General features: G+C 55.7%; 4 protein-coding genes across 4 annotated transcripts; 2 read left to right on the top strand and 2 right to left on the bottom strand.

Moving 5' to 3' along the window:
- Positions 1–394: 394 nt before the first annotated feature.
- TMS1 (Membrane protein tms1) lies at positions 395–1,988 on the top strand (the record flags this gene model as incomplete). The annotated part of the gene is made up of 3 exons (XM_071064701.1): positions 395–445; positions 496–575; positions 635–1,988. 3 exons carry the CDS (start codon positions 395–397, stop codon positions 1,986–1,988), a joined length of 1,485 nt encoding a protein of 494 aa, XP_070920802.1.
- Positions 1,989–5,602: 3,614 nt separating this feature from the next.
- STR3 (cystathionine beta-lyase) lies at positions 5,603–7,008 on the bottom strand (the record flags this gene model as incomplete). Its single annotated transcript, XM_071064700.1, has 2 exons — positions 5,603–5,689; positions 5,758–7,008. 2 exons carry the CDS (start codon positions 7,006–7,008, stop codon positions 5,603–5,605), a joined length of 1,338 nt encoding a protein of 445 aa, XP_070920801.1.
- A 906-nt stretch (positions 7,009–7,914) lies between these two features.
- On the bottom strand, positions 7,915–9,258 carry MSP1 (mitochondrial dynamin GTPase Msp1; the record flags this gene model as incomplete). The annotated part of the gene is made up of 3 exons (XM_071064699.1): positions 7,915–8,449; positions 8,498–9,144; positions 9,202–9,258. The coding sequence occupies 3 exons, from the start codon at positions 9,256–9,258 to the stop codon at positions 7,915–7,917; spliced, it is 1,239 nt and encodes a 412-aa protein (XP_070920800.1).
- A 1,503-nt stretch (positions 9,259–10,761) lies between these two features.
- On the top strand, positions 10,762–12,336 carry MFIFM68171_09279 (Monopolin complex subunit pcs1; the record flags this gene model as incomplete). The annotated part of the gene is made up of 3 exons (XM_071064698.1): positions 10,762–11,533; positions 11,591–12,055; positions 12,137–12,336. 3 exons carry the CDS (start codon positions 10,762–10,764, stop codon positions 12,334–12,336), a joined length of 1,437 nt encoding a protein of 478 aa, XP_070920799.1.
- Between the last annotated feature and the right edge of the window lie 511 nt (positions 12,337–12,847).

Genomic DNA, 12,847 nt, shown 5'->3' with positions numbered 1-12,847 from the left:
AGGTGCTTCCCTCATCCCGCCCATTACCTAAAATGTACACGTACGTACTGCATCACGTGCCAAGACATGCCCAGCCATCTGGGCCATCCTTGTGGTTCTTGCAGCCTCAGGCTTGTTTTTTCTTTGGGGGCGGCAGAGGTCGGGCGGAGGGCGTCTTGGCACTGTCATAGCCGCCGCCGCAGCTGCCGCAGTCGTCATTCGGCCGGCGCATGTTTCGACTTCCACTGTCAAGGCTCAACACCAACGTCGGATATCCGCACCACTATCGCTCCGTACCACCGGGACTACGCTCTTTTCACGACTAGACGATCGGAAAACTTCGCACTTCTCCGCGCTAGACGCCTTTTGAAATTTCTAGCTTGGTGAAGGCTGCAGGGCTGCCAGAGTCGTCGCCATGGGCGCTCTCCTCTCGATACCGCTGATGGCGGTGCCGAGTATGGGCACCGTATGTCGTTCCCGAATGTTTGTGATGTTGCCATGACTGACCTCGCATAGGTCCTCTCCTTCGCTGCCAGTTGTTGCGGCGCCGCGACCTGCTCCATGGTCTGCAGCGCGTGCGGGAAATGCGGAAACAGGTTGGTGCCCCTCATCGCGTTCGACAGTCAGACGTCCGCTCACAAGCCAACTCTCCCAGCGTCGCGACTCGCATTGGCTACGCCCTCATACTCCTAATCAACTCAATACTATCGTGGATCTTGCTCACAAAATGGGCCATCGAAAAGCTCCAACATCTGATGCTCGACTACGTCAAAATCACCTGCGGCGAAGGCGACTGCCATGGCTGGTTGGCTGTGCACCGCATCAACTTCGCCCTCGGGATATTCCATCTCGCACTCGCCGGCCTCATGCTCGGCGTACGCTCATCCAAAAACCCACGCGCCGCCATCCAAAACGGCTACTGGGGCCCCAAGATTATCGCGTGGCTCGGCCTGATCGTGCTCACTTTCTTCATCCCCGACACCTTCTTCCAGTTCTGGGGCAACTACATCGCCATGGTCTGTGCTATGCTGTTCCTCATCCTTGGCTTGATTCTCCTCGTCGACCTAGCTCACAACTGGGCTGAGTACTGCCTCGCCCAGATCGAGGACACTGAGTCCAAGACCTGGCGCACCATCCTCATCGGTTCTACGCTAGGCATGTACCTCGCCTCCCTGGCCATGACCATCGTGCAGTACATCTTCTTCGCCTCGTCCGGCTGCTCGATGAACCAAGCCGCCATCACCATCAACCTCCTCCTCTGGATTCTCATCTCCTTCATCTCGGTCCATCCGAAGGTCCAAGAGCACAACCCCAAAGCCGGCCTCGCTCAGGCCGCCATGGTAGCCGTTTACTGCACCTACCTGACCATGTCAGCCGTGTCGATGAAACCCGACGAGACCGAAGACCGCCGCTGCAACCCGCTAGTGCTGGGACAGGGCACCCGAACCACCACCATCGTAGTAGGTGCCATCGTGACCATGCTTACCGTCGCCTACACCACCACGCGGGCCGCGACCCAGAGCCTCGGCCTTGGCGGGGGCAGCAGCGGCAACCGCATCCGCCTCCCCGACGACGACGGCGAAGCCGACGAGCACCACGACCTGATCACTACGCAACCTTCCAGCGCCCGCCGCCAGATGCGCGCCGAGGCCCTCCGCAGGGCCGTCGAGGAGGGCAGCCTCCCGGCCGACGCCTTGCTATCGGACGACGACGACGCGAGCAGCGACGCCGGCGCCGGTGCAAACTCTGCCCACGACGACGAGCGCTCCAGCACGCAGTACAACTACGCCATGTTCCACGTCATCTTCTTCCTGGCCACCGCCTGGGTCGCTACCCTCCTGACTATGGACTGGGACGACAGCAAGCAGTCGGACGACGGCTTCGCCACCGTCGGCCGCACCCTCTGGGCCAGCTGGGTCAAGATTGTCAGCTCGTGGGTCTGCTACGCCATGTACACCTGGACCTTGGTCGCGCCCATTGTGTTGCCCGAGAGGTTTGCTTTTGATTGATGAGAGGGAACGAAATGGGATGAAGTGGTGAGGATACCCCGGACAGACCGCTGGCTCAGATTTATTTTTGCGTTGTTTGTAGGTACTTTGGTCAGGGTTGTTATTGTCCTTTCCTTTTGTCTGTCTGTGGGACGGGAAAGAAATGCATATGGGGTTGGGGGAGACGTGGGGAGTTGAACTCTTTTCTCTCTCCCTCTTTCTGTCTGTTATTTCCAGGTTGATCAACTGAACGGAATTTGCGGGGGAGGCCTTTGTTTCTCACTACATACTACCTATGCAAGGATGGCTTCTTATCATTTGTTAATAAGGGAGTCTAGCAACAGCGACGAAATTACATAGCATGCACAGGAATCTGTGTGGATCTCGTTTTCGCTTCTTCCTTCACCTCTTGCTTCTTCCCCTCTAACCGCCACGTACTGCTCTTGTATGCTACTCCTCGAGGTGACATGCTGCCATTGGTCTTGGTATGCAAGCGGCCGTTTGTTGTTGAGCGAGTCTCGTTCTATCTTCATCAAGCATATTACGCAGCAGAGACATAAGGACCTTGTGTAATCTGCGCCGTCGAATCGAGACGGCACACGTTGCACACTTTTTGAAGAAGTTTCTCCCTTGAGTACGTGCCCATGCCCCGCCTTTTCCCATGGTCTCGGGTTCCTTGTGGCACTCGGTGGGTTCCGGCGGCAGGCAGAAAAAGACATATGATGACGGCTTCCGACGCGGAGCACTTCGGGTCTGGGGAACTCGGGATGGGACGGTCGTATTATCCTTCTATATCTCATTGGGACATGTTATGAGGACTTTGTGCCTGTGGATTCCCGGGGCTGTTTCTGGGCTCATAGGAGCGGGAAATATTGATTGCGGTATCGTTTCGCTTTGTGGGCATGCATCCGGGAGTCCGGCGGATAGCGCGGGACGACGGGGACGGGATACTTTGCGGCGTTTGCTCGGAACCTAGCTGGTTGGCCTGGCCCCGTTGCTGCGGGTACTGCTAGGATGCCGACAGGAGATGAAGCTGCAGCGGCAGTCATACCCGCATGACAGAACTATTTGCCTCTTCCCGCCCCGCTTCCCCTTTTTGGTCTTGCTGTCTCATCCACATCTCCCTCTTGCTGGTTCGCGTGACCCAAGTCAGCATTATACTGTATAATAGGCCTACATGCGCCGGTAGTGTAACTCTCCGATGCGAATCGTGCTTGGGAATCAAGATTGTGCGAATGGCGGTCAGAGCAAAGGACGCGTTGCTCGTATACGAGGCACGCGGCGCCAACGGCAGCGTTGACAACGTGTCTTTAGCGGCCCGAGATGTTTTGCCTTTCCCGGCCCCGGACAGTATAACTGCTCGACATGTGCAGGACGGGGTTGACAGTCGGGCAGCACCAGGTTGCAGATCGGGGTTGTTGTATGCCGTTTGACAAGCGATATCTCAGACGATTCCGGTCATTGCTCTCATTCATTGGGGGATGAGCGATAAGACAGTGTTACATGGACAGGCGGGGGATTTTCCTGTTATCCTACACCCGACTTGGAACACAGGAACCCTAATCGTGGACCGGGGACAAGCCCTTGTCTGTACGACCTTGGGGTGACGCGCAAGGAACAACGCTCTTGCGACATCAAAGCTCGGGATGGCGCGGTTGTCATCAAAAGCTTCAATGCCGAGGAGATCGGGCAACCAGCACTATATAGTACCTCACCCAGGGGAGTACGTCTCATCGTGGGAGCTCGTCATGGCTGACACCAGAGTTCTTGTCTCCTACCAGACGGGAAGTTGCAGGAGGGAGTGACTCGGACAGAACGCCAGCGTACAGCCACCGCCATTCTGCTCTGCTCCAGTCAATGACATGCTTAGAGCAGCTATCCCGCGCCATGGACATGCCCCTTCATTTTACTTGTTGGCTGAACCCAGTGTAACCCCCGGGCCTGTGTACGATACCGGGGAAGAAAGGATGTGAAAACTGGAGTGGGGACGTTTGGCGCGAAGTCAAACGACGGCAAATTAGTCGAGAAGGACCTCTTGGTAGACAGTTAGCTTCCATCGCCATCGTCTGGCAAGGCGAGATTAAGGGGCCAGTTTGGTGTAGGTGGCCCTATGATCGGAAAATACGGTAGCTGTCTGGTCCTATGGCCAACAGTAGCATCGTTGAAGGTAGGCTCCCTTGTCGGTGCCGTGGAAGAGGCAAACGGCTGAGGTGAGCGCAGCATTAGCAACTTCGTGACTGCCCAAATGCGCGAGGGCTTTGCTGCAGATAAACGAGCCATGCAGTCGAACTCGCAGTTACAAACATAGCCGATAGTTGCTTCGGCCGGAGTGCTTCAAGTATGCGCTCTGGCGATTGAATCAAGAGGAGAAGGTGTGGTTGTACGGCCGCCGCATAACTCTTCGTCAAAGAGCAGCAGACATCGAGCTCGGAGGGGTAGCGAATCGAGGTCGGACGCGGCGCGAGAACCAGACTCATGTTGCATGAAGATGAGCAGATTCTAGATCTTGATGTTGACAGACATTCATTCGTTTATAGTGGCGCTGCGCATCGAGCAGCAGCCGTGGTACCACCGGGAGAAGCTTCCTAGAGCGTGGGCAGGTTGTGGGGTGAGTAAGATTAAAGTCTACTGCGGAGGGATAGAAAGCCGGTCGTTTCTCAGCCAAGATGTCTGTCGCCAAACCTGGTCTTTGGGTGCCACGATGGCAAGAGAGTCACCGCTGCTCCTGCAAGATTAACTCAACAGTGGTTCAGCAGCTAGCCCCATGACTCGAGACGAGAAGGGCGCTATCGTGGTTGACATTGTGCAGCAGCAAGCGCTAGAGCGACTCGACATGCCCTCTTTATTCTTCGTTCTAGCAAGCCCGCCTGTTGCGCAGGGCAACTCGGTACCGACAACCCCACGTCGTATGTCCGGTGGGAGATCTGGAAGGGCCACAATGGTATATAGCCCCCTCCAGTCCCTTTTCAGAACAAAGGGCGGTAAGCTTTCGGGCGCTCAGCATGATCGTTGTCGATGAGTTGCAATCCCCAGTGCCCAAAGTTCAGAGCAGCCATGCCCCACAGCGTGAGAGATGAAACGTCAACCCAAGACCATAACCCACGGTTCGTTATGCTCGCCGTCGGTGTCAGAGCATCTTCTCATACTTGCAATGACGTACAAGGCCAACACGATCCGACCCCGTCCGTCCAGGTTGGAGATACCACTCGGCAGCTGTCACCGATGTTGAGGGCGTGGAAAGATGAGCTTGATCCCCGTAATCTCACCATCAATGAGGCTCTTGTCCTTGTTAGACTGGCCAAGTTTGCCACGGCCTAGGCATCCAGGGCGGACTGCGCCATATTAACGATGGGAACCTCTCCAGCCGAGATCCGCTAAGCCGGTGACACTTGGGTAAGCTGTGCCACGCAGCTGACGGAGCGGCGTGTGAAATGACGGTATTGGAGCGCTTGTTTGTCGTTCCAGGAGCTCGGAGGTCCGGATTTGTTGTATTCAATTACCTTCGGTGCTATGCAGAAATCCATCCACTGTTTAAAAGGAGACATGAGAGCGAGAGAGCCCACAAGCTGACCACCTGCACCTCGATGGACGCTGTGCTCCGTAGACTAGCTGGGTGGTCGCGGTCAAATGGAGACCTAGGCCGACGGCGTCACGCTATCTCTGCCCGCATCATTCGCGTGGAAGCCATCCAGGGTTAGAGTTACCGCACCTGCTTGAACGAGCTAGAGTAAGATGTGTTAGATAAATGTCGGGCTAGGTAAATATAAAATGACCGACTGTCTCGACTTACAGCGCGGGAGAGATCCTCTATCAAATCGTCCGCATCCTCAATGCCGACGCACAGACGGATGATATCCTCCGGCATCTGCCTCTCCTTTCTTGTTTTGGCATCGATGCTCGCATGGCTCATGCGGCATGGCATGCTGATGAGACTGTTGACGCAGCCGAAGCTGACGCTGATGCCCCATAGCCTAGCTGCCTCGACAATCCTTTCGGAGAGCGCAACGTCGCCAGTTTCAAAGGAGAGGACAGCGCCAGCGCCCCGCGCCATGGACCAATGTAGGTCATACTGTGGGTGGGACTTGAGGCCTGGGTAGCGGACCCGGAAGCCGTGGGATTCCAGGAACTCGGCGATTCGCTGGGCATTAGCCTGCTGCTTCTCCATACGGATGGCCAGCGTTTTGACACCTCTCATGAGCAGGAAGGAATCGTTTGGCGAAAGACCGCAGCCCGTCGCGTTGATGGTGAAGTACATCTTGTCGCCCACCTCAGCGTCATTGCACGCGATGACGCCAGCCATGATGTCGTGATGGCCCGATAGATATTTTGTACCAGATTCGTACACGATGTCGGCGCCGAGATCGAGCGGATTCGACAACATTGGTGAGAGCATGGTGTTGTCCACAACCACAAGCGCCTTGGGGTTGACCTCGTGGGTCGCTCTCGCGATGGTCGGGATGTCGACGATCTTGATCAGCGGGTTCGTCGGTGTCTCTAGCAGTACCATGGACGTCTTGCTAGAGATCACCTCTTTGACACGGTCGACATTGGTGGTGTCGACATGGTGCACAATAACCCCCTGGTTGTTCTTGAGGTACGTCAGGAGCCGGTTCGTGCCACCGTACAGGTCATCTCCAGTGATGACCTCGTCACCGGGCTTGAGCAGGCGGGTGATGACATCCAAGGCGCCCATTCCCGAGCCCACGGCCAAAGCCCGCGTTGCGTTCATGATCTTGGCTAGGTGGCGTTCGAGGTGCGTCCGGGTCGGGTTGCCGGATCGAGTGTAGTCATACTCGTTGCCGCCATTGGAGGACGTCTGCTTAAACGTGGCAGATTGGTATATGGGGATGCTCGAGGCGCCATACTGATCTTTGGAATCGGTGTAGACCAATTCCGTCGCCAATGCATATCGCCGTCTGTCGGGGTACGGGCTGGACGGGGCAGGCGAGGGAGGGAGAGCATGGCCGTCAAGATCTACCCTGGTGAAGACCTTGTTGGCAGCCTGCGAAGCAGGGCTAGTCCTGTTGTCCGGAGATGCCATTTGGAACGAGCTAGCTGTAGATGACTCAAACTCGGGTCTGCGGATGAAAGACGGGGACGGGGAAGCCGAAGGATGCCGCTCCGAACCAAAGGGCGAAAGAGAAAGTGGTCCCTAGGAGGAACGGCAGGGGACCAAAGTGCAACAGAGGTATCACTAGTTCTGGTTATGTAGGAAGAAAGGAGAGAGGCCGGGTTTCTTCCCCGACCTCAGGCTCTTTTGCAGTGGTCGCTAAAGTTCTTCGGTCTGCAACGCACTTGCCCCTCGTAATTGGATGTCGACCGCTTTTTCCATCCGAGCCCGGAGCGGCAGTGCTGAATGATAGCGAGCGACTTCGCTGTTAGTGGCGAGTAAGTGGTGGGCAGAGGTATCTGGTATCTGGCAGGCTGCCCCACTGTGGGGCTGGAGGGATGACGTGCTTGCCTGCCGGTCACTGGGCGAAATAGAGAGCGAAGACGCTTGAACTTCCACCACTAACTGTTGTGGACGGTTGGAAAACAACACTGGGATCCCTCGAAGAGATACGAGCCCCGAAATGTTTTTGATTAACAGCCCTGGAATCATCGGGCGACCCTATACTTGCCTAGCCGGGACATTGGTCATCCCATCTCCTCGTGCAGACGGTAGGTCGGGTAGGTCGGGTAGGGCGGGTGTCGAACCATAACAGCAAACCGGCTAAAGGTCTGCCGCAGGTGTGGCCAACAAATGTAGATGATAGCCGTGTTTTGTCTGGGTATTACTCTACAGCGCCTACTGCCTTTCTTGCCGGGCGAGTATGTCACATCCAACGCCTGTATCCCCCCCCCCCCCCCCCCCCCCTTTTGCTTCTCATGAGATTATACCTCCCAACCAATGTTGCATCACAATCATCATACACAAGCTTGCGCCAAAAACTGTGGTATCGGAAGACTACGCAGACACGGTGCCTCGGTCTCCTTCTTCATCCTCCACATCCTCGTACCCATTACTGGAGGCCTTGGACTGTCCGTTGACGGTGCTTAGCTGACGAGAGTGGGCCTCGGCGAGGATCCGCCCGCCTCGGCGACCAAAGAAGTCCTCCGTTCTAATGCCCCGAACATGGTCGGGATTGACCCGAGACATGGATGCCCCGGATTCACGGTGCTGGCGGAGATACTCCCTCATGGGCGCCATGGCAGCATCTCGGCATGCCTCCTTGATGTCACTGCCGGACATTCCCGCCGTAATTTTGGCGATGTAGTCAATGTCGAAGTTTTCAGTGTCACGCTTTGTATTGCCGAGAATCAGCTGTAGGATGCGCCGTCGCTGTTCCTTCCCAGGTAGCGGGACGGGGAACTTTTTGGGCATCCGCCTAAGGATAGCCTCGTCAATATCATGGATCCTGTTTGTGGCACCCAGCACGACGATTCTTGCGGGCACGCCAGCGGCGTTTGTCGACGTAAGGCCGTCCCAAAGCGTCATGAACCTACGCTGGTTAGAAGGGGGAAGAAGAACGATATATGACGTTGCTTACTCTGCCTTGACCATGCCGCTAGCCTCGTGTTCCCCGCTCCTCCGTGTCCCCAAAACAGCGTCGATCTCGTCAATAAAGATGATTGCGGGTTGGAGTTTGTGCGCCAGAGAAAACACAGCACGGACAAGCTTGTTGGAATCGCCGTACCACTTTTCCGTCAACGTCGAGATGTGAAGGTTGATGAACGAGGCGCCGCTCTCATGGGCCAGGGCCTTGGCCAGCATTGTCTTGCCACAACCGGGCGGTCCATATAGCAGGACACCTGAGGGCGCCGCCAACAGTGCCCCGCCGTGAGAATACAGATGTGGCATGGTCAACGGATAGATGATGGCTTCCTTCAACTCTTCGATGATATCCTCGAGGCCCCCAATATCGTCGAAGCCGACTGGGATGTCTTCTGGCGCCACAACCTCGAGCGCTACTTGGTTCTCGTACTCATTGAGGACGAGATCCTCCGCCCGCGTGGTGCGCCTAGATCCATCTGCGTCATCGTCAACTTCGCCTGCTTCGAGTCGTTTCCGTTGTATCCTCTGGAGGTTTGCCTGGGCCCTTCGGCTGGCTTGTTCGTGCTTTTCCCGTTCGGGGTCGATTAGCCTCGCTAGATAGGGGCCAACGTGGTCTCTGAAAAGAAAATAGGCCGATATTGTCTAAAAGAGTCTGTGAGCAAGCTATTTCGTTGTTCCGGGGCATCGACCTGGACTTACGCCAGCCGCGACGACTAGTCCCGAGACTAGCTCCTTCATTCGTTTTTGATCGCTCATGTTGCGTTGCGCCGCCTGCACGGCTGCAAGTTACAATGATTTGTCGCTCTCGATGGCCGTTTGGGAAAGGGTCGGTCTTCATATGATTCCCAGGGCAGTACCGCCTACTAAATGGTTGCGCCGAGGGCCGTGGCTGTTGCCGAGACCATGCGCTAGCGCCACTTCACCAGTGGCTGAGAGCTGGCCGGGGATTTTGCCATGACGCTTGGCAGCGACGGGAACCACTCTTTTCGGACTGCAGGAAAGGTCTTGCCAAAGTGTAGTGGTCTGTGCACCTAAACATAATACCTACCCCTAACCCTGGTTAACGCCCTTGCAAACAGTTCCACCAAATACTGCATTTGCAATTGATGTCGTCAAAGTGCTCAATTCACCTCAATTCGTTGATGTTTTACAATTCCCAAATAGGCGCTGCTATCCTACAGTGTGGTAGCCCGGTAGGCCAGTTGTCGATCTAACTGTCTAGCTGACTAAGTGACTCCTCTGCTTCCACGACCTCTACCACGCCTTGCTCGTCGCGATCCTGGTTGCCGTTGTGGTCTTTCCTGCGCTAGGTTGGCGCCCTCCTATTGCGGCGTCTGCCTACGGATAGATGGCTGTAATCCTATTGCTTTAAAGCGCTGTGAGCCCTGAACTGAACGCTGGATTGAGATCGGTGTAGTCGAACGCGGTGCTTGAGTATCTGTCGCGAAGACTTTTATGCGGCATAATGGTCGCTGATGTGTAGAGCCGCGTTCTTCAGGTTGGGCGGCAGACTGAAATTGTTGTGGCCCGAGCTTTGTGACTTTTGCCTCTACAGTATGATTCAATTGGCTTGTCGGATTGGAGGCTACAAAAGTGAACAGTACTTCACCCCCAGTGGGTTTCTGAACACCCGAGACTAATAAGAAGAGCACCAAACAGCATGCACCAGAGATGCTCTACCGAGCATAACATTGGGGCCAAAGGAATGACCGGAAACATTTTCCTAGGATGCTTTGAACAAAATAACTGGACATTGAATGCTGATTTCCTGTGGCCGATACCTGAGGAGTTATGGTTGTATTCTACTACCCACTTTGTTTCCAGACAGGGGTCGGTTCTGTGAGAAGTGGCGCTAAAGGTGCTGGAACTTAATGTGCCTCATTCATTGGGGTTGCCCCTCCGAAACGTCATTTGTTTACTTGCACGTCTTGCGTAACTGCGATATTGACTCTTTTGCCCTTGTACGCACAGGTTTAGTCCAAAACGCGCACATTACGCGTTGCAAATCCAACGATAACGCGTTACCGCGATCTGGGCCACTCAGTTCGGATTAGGACGGCCTCAATTGACCCACCGAACCACGTGAGCAACAAACACAAGGGACCCTGCCACGACCTAATGTCTAAGACCAAGGTCCGTTCTCACTTGTTGCAGTTGGTGGATTCGGATTCAGAGGACGGATTGGGGGGAAACGCGGTCGACATCGTACAACGAGCTACTGTGATACAGCGATCAAGATCCGAGAAGCAGAAAGGCAACATGCCGCCCGCGAAGAAAGCTGCGACCGGTCGCCGCGCTGCGAATAGGGTCACCAAACCTGCGCCGAAAGCGTCTACCTCGAGGCACCGCGCTAACAACCGCATTGCCGCAGCCGCAGCCGCAGCCGCCGCTGAAGTTGCCGATGGTGGAAGGACAGCGTTGGTGGACAAGCCAAGCAATGTGACGCCATCCGGGCGAGGAAGGGGGCGCAAGCTTGTCGCTGCCGCAGAGGAAGAGGAGGAGGAGGAAGAAGAGGACGCGCACATGAGTGATGCGCCTGCGCCTGCTGCTGAGACCTCACCTGCTGTCAAGAAAAAGACCGCACGCGGCCGTCCCAAAAAGGCTGTTGTCGAAGCCGAGACGAGGACCGACACTCGCAGAGGAAGGAAAACAAGAAGCAAGGCAGCTGATGCCGAGATCGAAGAGGACGTGTCCGAAATCCCCGAGACACAACAACCAGACGATCCACAAGGCGGTGTCGACGAAGGCGACGAAGACCGTGACGACCTGGCAGACCTACCTGTGCACCATTCCTCAGACCGCGCCGAGCCCAGCGGCAGTAGTGTCCCGGTCCCAAGTAGCGTATCAAAGCGGTCGCCGCGCAAACCATCTTCAGACAACGGCGACCCTGCGTTACGCCGTCGGCTAGGGGAGATGACCCAGAAATGCGAAAGCTTAGAGCTCAAATACCGAGACCTAAAGGAGATAGCGGTGAGAGAAGCGGAGCGCAACTTTGACAGGCTCAAGAAACAATCCGAGGAGAAATCCAAAGGCAAGCTAAGTCCCACTTCAAACATCTAGCCCCAAATCGCCCGCTAACTCCCTCCAGCGGCCGACCAACTCATCGCAACCCTCAAAGCCGAGTTGGCCGCACAAAAAGAAACCTCCAAAGAAACCCAGCGCCTCCAAAAGCAACTCGAAACCGCCGAATCAAAGATCACTTCCCTCCAAACCAAGCTCAACGAGCTAACCACTTCCCTCACCGACTCCAAATCTGAGATCAAATCACTCAACATCAAGCTCGCCGCCGCGCGCAATGCCGAGGCAGCCGCCACTGCAGCGGCCGGCAAAGTCCAGGTCCCTGGCAGTGCCATGAAGGGAGGCGCTGGGGGATCCTCAACAGCCGCCTCGCGCCTCGCAGCAGCGAGCACGTCCGAGGCGATCCATCAGGCCACCTTGGCGGCGCAGAAGAAGGAGGACCTGTACGGGGACCTAACAGGGCTGATTGTTCGGAGTGTCAAGCGCGAGGCCGGGGAGGACGTGTTTGACTGCATCCAGACTGGCCGGAACGGAAGTAAGTCCCAAAGACGACTGGTCTGCAGTGGGTTCTCGTTCTGTCTACCGCAGGACACTGACAGTTTTGTTTCTGTTTTAGCGTTGCACTTCAAACTGGCTGTCGAAGCCAACGGCGGGGAAGCCCAGTGCCACTACACGCCCCAGCTCGATTCGAACCGGGACCGCGCGCTGATCGCCGTACTGCCCGGCTTCCTGGTCGACGAGATTTCATTCCCGCAGACACAGGCGGGCAAGTTCTACGCGAGGGTGATGAAGGCTCTGAATGAGCAGGGAGAGTGAAAGGGTGAAAAACCTGAGCGTTGCTGTTGGTTTTCGGAAGAAAGGATGTTCTTGTTGTACTGTGTCGATCGGTCACATCCATCCATCCAAGCCATATACCCGACTATCGTACCCTCTTCTAGATTCTAAAGGACTACGAGGCGTCGGGTGCGTATACGGCTTTGATGCATGGGATGGTCTGGGATAGACATACCCACATTTTAGGGATCCGGAATGTCAATGGAGTCAGTCATTCAGTTTTGGCAGTATGTATGTTTTGGTTTGGTCGGATGGGTTCACCTCTGGTTCTTCCAGTCCTGGGTTGGCAGGGGTTTCAAAGGGTTTAAGGATGCGTGCAACTCAACTTATTTTAATCCAGCACCGATTTTGCTGTGAACAATTGGAAGCACTCAGGTTGAATTCCCCGCCCCTTCTTGGGAATGCCCATCCTCAGCCCTACAGATACATATATACAACACCCAGTCTATGTACATGATTATGAAGCGGTATACATAGGCCTGCCGACGCCTCG

Source organism: Madurella fahalii, assembly GCF_045866475.1.
Source record: "Madurella fahalii IFM 68171 DNA, scaffold_5, whole genome shotgun sequence".
Taxonomy (NCBI): Eukaryota; Fungi; Ascomycota; class Sordariomycetes; order Sordariales; genus Madurella; species Madurella fahalii.
The sequence above is the reverse complement of the archived record's forward strand: the minus strand, read 5'-3'. Positions and strand labels throughout refer to the sequence as shown.